At 37.2% G+C, this 8,831-nt stretch overlaps 1 protein-coding gene across 5 annotated transcripts in view; it reads left to right on the top strand.

Moving 5' to 3' along the window:
• Window positions 1-8,831, top strand: part of Hpgds (hematopoietic prostaglandin D synthase) — an 83,601-nt gene that overhangs the window by 67,693 nt on the left and 7,077 nt on the right. For all 5 annotated transcript variants that reach the window (XM_015484563.2, XM_048813628.1, XM_015484564.2 and 2 more), the window contains 2 exons: window positions 5,642-5,734; window positions 6,819-6,928. In XM_015484563.2, coding sequence (XP_015340049.1) covers window positions 5,642-5,734; window positions 6,819-6,928 — 203 coding nt within the window. The remainder of the gene's footprint in view (window positions 1-5,641; window positions 5,735-6,818; window positions 6,929-8,831) is intronic.

Below are 8,831 nucleotides of genomic sequence, written 5' to 3'. Positions count from 1 at the left end.
TTATTTAGATGTGTATAAGAGACAGGGATTGAACCCAGGGTACTTTACCACTGAGCCACATCCCCAGCCCTTTTTAATATTTCATTTAGAGACAGGGCCTCACTAAGTTGCTAAGGCTGATTTTGAACTCAAGATTCTTCCTGCCTCAGCCTCCCAAACCGCTGGGATTATAGGCATGCCCCAGTTTTCCCAGCTTGCCTATTTCACTTCTGATTCACATTGCTCTGGCAGGAACTTAGTCACATCAAGGGAAGCTGGGATATGTTGACCTTATCATGATAACTACTTGCCCAGCTTAAACTTTAGGTTTTTATTACTTTGAGAAGAAAGGAAAGAATAGATCCTGACAACCAGTTTTTATTACAAAAGCAGTTTTTATTATTTGGTTTCATCTCCCATCCAATTTAGCTGTGTTCTCAGGTATTTGAAACCCTACAGGATATACCTTCTGTTAGACCTAGAACTAAATCTCCAGTCAACACATTCCATCCTAGAGTATTTCTACTAAAAAGTTCTTCCTAGTTAAACCTGGAAGATGGTATGTATCTGTTTACATTTTCTCCCTTAATATATTCAAGTATTTTTTATTAAAGCCAAAATCCCATACAGACAAAGAAATCAAGCTTCAATACGATAGCACAACCTTCTAGAAGCTAGAATGCAAGTCAAAGAATGCACAGTTGACTGAGTCGGACCATAAAGTTCAAACATTACCTGGAGGAGGCCAGTGCAAGCAGAATCACTCCAGAGATCCTGAAAAAGCCTCCGGAATTAGTAGCAACAGACAACCCTAACACCTGAGCTGGAAGGACTGACCGGAAGAATGTGAGGTAGCAGTTTGGTCACCAGATGTCTTCTTGCCCGCAAGGAAGACGCAACACTCAGGAATCTTCTTTCAGTAGTTTATTTCAGGCCCTTGATAGTTCTTCTTCTCTCTCTCTCTCGGATGCCCCTCCCAGCCTTAATAAAGCATCTCAAGCCCCAATGCAAAGCAGCCACGTGGAGCTTTCTCATAGGGTGATGAAAAGTCATGCGCCAACTCTCCCAAATAAGGAGTTGTTTGTCACAGACCACAGCGGAGCCAGCGCCATCTTGTAATGGCGACCATAATTTGCATAAACGGCAGAAGCGGCTCACCACAACCAGATCCCCTCCCCTCTCTGGAGGAGCATGGAGAGGACTGACCAGAGGATTCTGAATGACAGGCATGTCTGAGGACACACTCCTACAATGAAGACTGGATTCTATGGATGTCTACAAATTAAGTGGTGAAGCCCCGATCCCCTTCCCCTGATCTAAAATTGAAATGCTATATGCAGGCTAATATCTCTTAGGCAAAAAACTGAAGAAATTCTCTCTTGGGGAAACTGACTTGCCCAAGAAAAATGTCTAAAAGATACAGAACAGATGGGGGTCTTTCAGTGAAATGGTACTGCTCTATTGGCAAACCCCTCCCCCACACACTGAATATTCAGTTAGCATTTCTTTCTTTGCCCCCTTAAAACAAGAATGGCAAAACAAAAATCAATGAAAATTTGAGAAGGTTTCCAGTATGAAGCAGATCTAAACAAAGGAGGGGTGTGGGGGGGAGCCAACTCTGATGAAACCAAATTGGTTTAGTAAGAAAAACAAACAAAAAACACCAAACCAAACCAAAAAACTTTCAAAAACATGAAATCCTCAGAGAGATAAAAGAAAATATTCTATACATAAACCAAGAATAGGATGTTATAAAAAGGGATGTTCACAGGAAAAATGTTTTTAAAAATTAAAAACAAAATATAAATAAATTACTAAAATGATGAAAATAAGGAAATACTCCAGAAAATATAACAAAGAGTTAGGCAATGGAAAAATAAAGACAAAAGATAAGTGAAATGAAGGATCAGTCAGTTCAGGAAGTCCAACTTCCAACTGGAATTCTGGGAATAGGTAGGATACAGAAAATGGAAGGGAGACAAATTTTTAAAAGAATCCTTTACATAAAATTTAATTCTGTGGCTGGGATGTAGCTTGTGGTAGAATACTTTCCTACCATGTGCAAGGCCCTGGATTCAATGCCCAGCACTGGAAAAAAAAAAATCAAAATCTGTCTCCTATGGCTTTCATACTTATCATTTTAATTAAACTTATCATTGTAATTCATGGAGAACAAATTATTCTTCATTTTACATGGAAGTACCTGAAGAAACTTAAATTTCTATAAGTTATCATAGGGACTGTGTATGTATGAACATGTAACATGTTACGTACACTTATAATACACTAATAAAAAGGGAAGAAAAAAGACATCATAGGGAAAAAGCCTCTGGTGAGTGGTCAGTTCAGTCACAATGCTCTGAGTGAAGATAAAGATCTCTGGCAGAATTCAGAATCGAGTGCCAAGTTAGCTCATGAATCCACATAACTTTCAGACTTCCTTCTTTCTCTGGTCATCACTGTGAATTTCAGTCCAACCTCCCCACTTCTGACTCTACTTCTTGATTTAGACAGTGTTTGCCACTGACTATCTGAGGCCTGAAATCACACGCAGATTCTACAGACAACTCAATCTTCTATTTCTCGAATGTTCTATTTATATCCCAACCCAAGTAGACATCCTCTGAACAAGCTGTGCTCGACATCTGTCTTGCAATATGTGGTGCTGGTGGGGACACGACCTTGCACAGGTGTAATGGGACCCTCGCCAGCATTAATTGGAGCTCTTGAGAGTAACAAACCCCACAGAACATGGATATGACTATAAGAGGAGACTTTTTAGACTGGCTTATGCGATGGAAGCTGGACTCACGATGGCCGACCATAGGTGGGAGAGCAGGAGACAGAGCAGGAGAAACCAGTTGCTTCTCAGTCCAAGAAGCTGGAACCTCAGAACAAGAGAACCAATGATGCAGCCCCAATCTGAGGATGAAGGTCTGGAGGTCCCCTGGAGAGTCAATGGTGCAAGTCCACACAGAAAGGCTGGAAAATCTGGAGTCTGACATCCTTGGACCACAGTAGCAGCAAAAAAAAAAAAAAAAAAGCAAACTCTAAAGAGATGAGCTTGCCCTGCACATGCGTGCTTCCCTGTTTCTTCCACTTTTGTCTCATCCGGACCACCAGTCCTATGGCGGATCTTACCCATGGGTTGACTGGCACACGTGCCAATTGTCTCTGGGAAAACCCTCACAGACACACCCAGAAGTGTGCTTTACCAATTTTCTGGATCTCTCAATGCAATCAAATTGGCAACCAAGGTTAACCCCCACAGCCCCTATTACAAGTCTATACTTAAATTCTAAGACATTTTACCAAGATCACAGTAGTTATTTTGGCATCCATATTCCTACCAGGGATCATGTTCGTTATCACTAAATTCCTTAAAGCTTTTTGACAGGTGTTCCTGTTAAGTGACACCTCCAATAACCTTGGAATTATTCTGGAACCATCAAGGGACTTTGCATTTGTCTTAAATTTCTGCTTGTTAAATTCAGACAATGTTTCATCTGTTGACAATTATTCCAGGGTTGGCTCAAATGCTTCCGGTTGTCAAGAGCCTGATGTCAACAAACTTACTTTTCATCATGAGTTAAAATATCTTTTTCAACATTACTTTTTGTTTCTAGTTCTGCATTTTAGAGCTAGTCAGAATAAGTCAAAGTTTTCTTCCATTTGATAGCTTTGCCATATTTGAAGATGGACATTACATTTTATTTAGTTTTGCTCCTCCAGGCCAACCAAGTCAAGGTTCTTCAGCCAATCCTCATAAAAGGCAGTCTTTGGACCCTTCTCTAATTTGGATACTATGTTCTGAGCTTGCTCTGATTTTTACTATCTCACACAAAATATGGCTCTTAGGATTATCAAAATAGCTGAGAAAGGGTTCCAGCTGACCTCAGTTTGAATCCCACTTCTATCAGGTGTGAGCTAGGCAATCTACATAAACCTTGTTAACATTTTTGCATTTTTAAAAGCTGATAGATAGCTAGTACTTGCTTCATAGAATTGTAAGTACTAGAAAATCTGATGGATATGTTCAGTATGTAGTATGCCCTGGGAGTACCAAGAAAACTCCCCAAGTTAGGCATGTGAACTCCCTCTTATTTATGTACTGTGCTTCAAATAAGGTATCTCGACACAGGTCAACTTTATTTGGGACTTTGTTTTGCTCACAGTAGTATCTCAGGCACCTAGAATAGTACTTGGCACACTTAGGTAAGTAATCAGAGGTATTTTTATTCCTGATGTGAACTGTCCTTCATTCTGTACTTAGTATGTAGATGAAAGAGTTGAAAGTACGATGCAACACTGATTCCAGTACTTGTGTGAGGGTCATGGATTATAAGTGACACTATTCTTTTCCCTGTTTCCAAAATATTTATATGTCCAAGCCTAAGGCACTGGTTGGCAAAATTGTAGTTATACACATAGTAAAGTAGTACATGATTATTAAAATGAGGTATTTCATAAATTTAGAAAGATTTTTTTTTAAAAATACCGTCAAATTAACAAAGAAGTTAGCAAAATATAATACATTATGATATTTATTTATTTATTTATTTAATTTTTTAAAAAAAGGGTTGGTGACATAGTTCAGTGGTAGGACAACCCTGGGTTCCATCTCCAAGAGGGAGAGAGAGAATTTATTTATTTATTTTTTTAGTTTTCGGCGGACACAACATCTTTGTTTGTATGTGGTGCTGAGGATCGAACCCGGGCCGCACGCATACCAGGCGAGCGCACTACCGCTTGAGCCACATCCCCAGCCCCTACATTATGATATTTAATATATGTGGAAAACCAATTGAAACATTAAAATGGACATAACTGGTAGAATTATTTTTTCAATTTATAATTTTTCTACAATAAATGTATATTATTTTGTGACAAAATATATTTAGATATCAAAACAAAATAGGGCTGTGTGCAGTGGCACATGCCTGTAATCCCAGCTCGCACCTCCCAACTCAAGAGGCTGAGGCAGAAGGATCACAAGTTCTAGGACAGCCTCAGCAACTTAGCAAGGTCCTAAGCAACGAATTCTGTTTCAGAATAAAAAATAAAAAGGACTGGGAATGTGGCTCAATGGCCAAGCACCTCTAGGTTCAATCCCCATTTCCCACCCCCCCCCAAATAGGTTTTACAAAGTATTAATAGTGCATCTGGTATAAGTCTGTCCTATATTTGTACAAAATGTTTGCAGTTCAAATAGTTCCTCCTCAAAATAAGGTTTTGGCTAACTTCTTAATCATAACTCATTTGTAAATTAGCTATATTACTCACACTGTGTTTTAAATAATAATTAACATGATCTATTTCTGAGGCCACAAAATTAATGAAGCTTACCTTTAAAGAAAAAAAAAACGTAGTAACTATGAGACCATGTTGGGTATAGGATATAGCAACCCTAAAAACCTGGAGTTTAGAGCCAGTTTTGTAATGAACTTTACAATCAGTTTTCTAACTGCTTTTTTCAAACTTACAAAATGTAGAGATTCCACTAGATGTCAAATGTTCCTTTTAAGAATACAGATTTAAGAAGTCTATGACTTTAAAAATCACAGTTTGTTTCCACAGTTATCAACAAAAACAGAAGTATCATAATTCTATCATAACTCTTGCTTCTATTATAAAGTCAATTATTTGCTTATTTTGTTTTTAGCTCTTCCATTTGGTAAAATCCCTGTTTTGGAAGTGGATGGTCTTACCCTTCACCAGAGCCTGGCAATAGCAAGATACTTTGCCAGAAACACAGGTAACATGTTTATTGTATTCAAGACTTTTGCTAACTGAAAAAAACATGATATTCATTCAATATCCATTAAATAATTATTTTTGAACACTATAATATAAATAAAATGGGATTAAAAGCTAGAGCAGTATCAATGTATCATCTATATTAGTTTAACTTTCCATGAGTTCCTAGACAACTAGACAATTTTATATTGCCCCCACCCCTTAACACCTTGCTCTGTGACCAAGTCCTTTTTTGAATTTAGCTGAAAATTTGGACAGGTATATTTTAACCTGAACTTTTGCTAGCATTAAGTATTTGTAAATTACCAAAGAAATTAAAATCAAATTAAAATACATATGGCACATGAAGGTTAAAATTTCTTGGACTATTAAAATCATGTACTCATGATGTCCTTCATTCTAATAGTGCTTTAAAAAAATAGAAAAAATATTCATTCTCTCTCTCTCTCTCTCTCTTCTCTCTTTTAAAAAAAAAAAGAGAAAAAAAAATAGAAAGAAAGTCTTCTTGCCTCCACCGAGGGTCATCTGGATTGTTTTGTTGGTGCCTATACCTGTGGCATGAATGATAAACAATAGAAACGGTTACTTCTTGTTTTTGTTTGATCCCCCTTTTCTGTCCTATGTTCCATTTTCTTTTCCCCCTCCTCTCCGACTCTTCTCATACTTTTTGAGTTAAAAAAAATCTAATTTTGGATTCTTTTAAAGACCCTTTCTTTCTAATCAATCTGCAGAATCACCACTTTCCACCCCCAACCCTCTCCCTCTGATCAACTTAGCAAGACCCTGTCTCAAAATAAAAAATAAAAAGGGCTGGGAATGTGGCTCAGTGGTAAAGCACTCCTGGGTTCAATCCCCAGTACCTCACCAAAAAAATACAACAGAAGAATAGTAAGAAACGATTACAAGTGGTTACCAATAAGTAAAGTAGGTGAAGGAGCAAAATGAGCAAATGGAACTTGCCTTCACTGGATACTATTTATATTGCTTTGAATTTTCAACCACATGAGTGTATTGCCTATTTAATATAGTAAGTTAAATTGAACATATTCACAAGTATAACATGATCTTTCTCTATTCCATAGATTTGGCTGGAAAAACAGAGATGGGACAATGTCAAGTCGATGCTATTGCAGATACATTGGATGATTTCATGGCAACTTTTCCTTGGGCAGAGAAAAACCAAGATGTAAAAGTAATGTGATCAGTTCACTATTACTAGTAATCACATACCACTTTCTAGAAATTTTCTTAGGTGCTTTAAAGTTGTTGGTTTTTTTAATTCCTTTTTTTGGTACCAGGGATGGAACCCAGGGGTGCTTAACCACCGAGCCACATCCCCAGCTCTTGGTGTGTGTGTGTGTGTGTGTGTGTGTGTATAATCCAGATACAGGGTCTCATTGAGTTGCTTAGGGCCTTGCTAAGGTTGGCTTTGACCTCTCAATCCTCCTGTCTCCCAAGCTGTTGGGATTAATCTAAGTCATATGTAGGTCTAGTTTTAAAACATGAAATTATATTAAAAGTTTTAAAGCAGAGTATAGCAATTCTCTGTCTTACCCTTTACATCAACCCCTGTCCATATTATACCCTCTTTTTAATCTTTTTAGCTTTTTCTTTAGGATTTCACATTTCCATATTTCTATAGAATATATAAATATGATGCTGACTTACCAATTTTAGATAATTTCTATGGACTACTTCTGATAGTAGTTAGAATTTATCTAACATAGTCATCCTGTTTCCCTTTCTCTGAGCTCCCAATAGCGTGACATAAAATTTTGCTTAAATTAATGTTTCACAATTACATTAGTATGCTTATGCAAATAATACCCAGAACTGTGCATCATAGTGTACTTTAATAATATTTCATTTCTCACTTTTCCTCTTCAAAGTTAATAATTGCCTTTTGTGTTTTGCTTAATTCTTCTTATTTTTATTGTCATTTCTGAATCTTCCCTCATTATCCACAGTCTTTTAACTGGATTTTCCACAAGGTCAATGATATCAGATATCCTGCTATTTCTAACATGTTCTTGGAACTATCTGACCTGAAGACCTGCTCTCTCCTTTGTGGACCTCTCTAGGTTATCTGCACAACTGTCATACTGGGCTTCCCTTCCCTGCCATCCCACTGATACCATTCACTGAAGTTTGAGTCCTGTTTGCTGAATGTTGCCCTCTTTCTTTGTGTACTTCATTGTTTATTTGGGGCACTTCCTCTAGATTTCCAAAAGCTAAATTGAGGTTTGATGACAGGAGGTGTGGACATGTCTGTCTTGTGAGTCACACTGCATCAATAGAGTTTGGTTGCCTAGACACTTGGGCAGGGTTGTATCCTGATCTTAAATATCATCCTGAATGTTCTTTTCTGAGTTCATCCTCCTTTTTTCCTGCTTTCTGGCCTCCTTTTTGTGAAACAATCATCCAACAGCTTACTGATCATAAGAAATAAAAATTGGGGACCTTCTTTGTCTGCAAGTGTCTTAATTTAATCCTTATATATGTTGCATTGTTTAGTTGGATATGGAATTCTATGTTGAAATTAATTTTTTCACTAGTATTTGGAAAACATTATCTATGGACTTTTAACTGTTATGAAGTCTGAATCTAATGTAGTTACTGACCTTTTTTATGTGACCTACTTTTTTTCACCACTCTAAAAGATTGTAGAACACTTACCCTTAGATTCCTAAAATTACACAATGATGAGTCTTTGGCATATACTGTTTTAATACATTATGCTGTTTCCTCGTTGGGCCAGTTTAATCTAGGACTTGTGCCCTGGAAATTTCCTTTAATTCTTTCATTGATGGTTTCCTCCCCCTTCATTTATTATGTCCCATTATCTAGAATTCCTGTTATCCAGATGGTGGATCTTTACTCTATCTCCCATCTTTTGCTTTTTTGCCTTACTTTTGAAGAATTCTTCAACTTTATCCATCAATCTTCTCTTGGGTTCTAAATTTCTGACATTGTATTTTTAAATTTGATAATATCTTTCATTATAGTATTTTTTCTTTGAAAAAATCTATTTAATGGCCATAACATTATCTCCCTCCCCATTGTATGTTTGTGCAAAGTTGCTTTTTATCCCACTC

This window comes from Marmota marmota, unplaced genomic scaffold, assembly GCF_001458135.2.
Source record: "Marmota marmota marmota unplaced genomic scaffold, marMar, whole genome shotgun sequence".
In the NCBI taxonomy this organism is placed as follows: Eukaryota; Metazoa; Chordata; class Mammalia; order Rodentia; family Sciuridae; genus Marmota; species Marmota marmota.
This window is presented reverse-complemented; position numbering and strand designations above follow the sequence as displayed.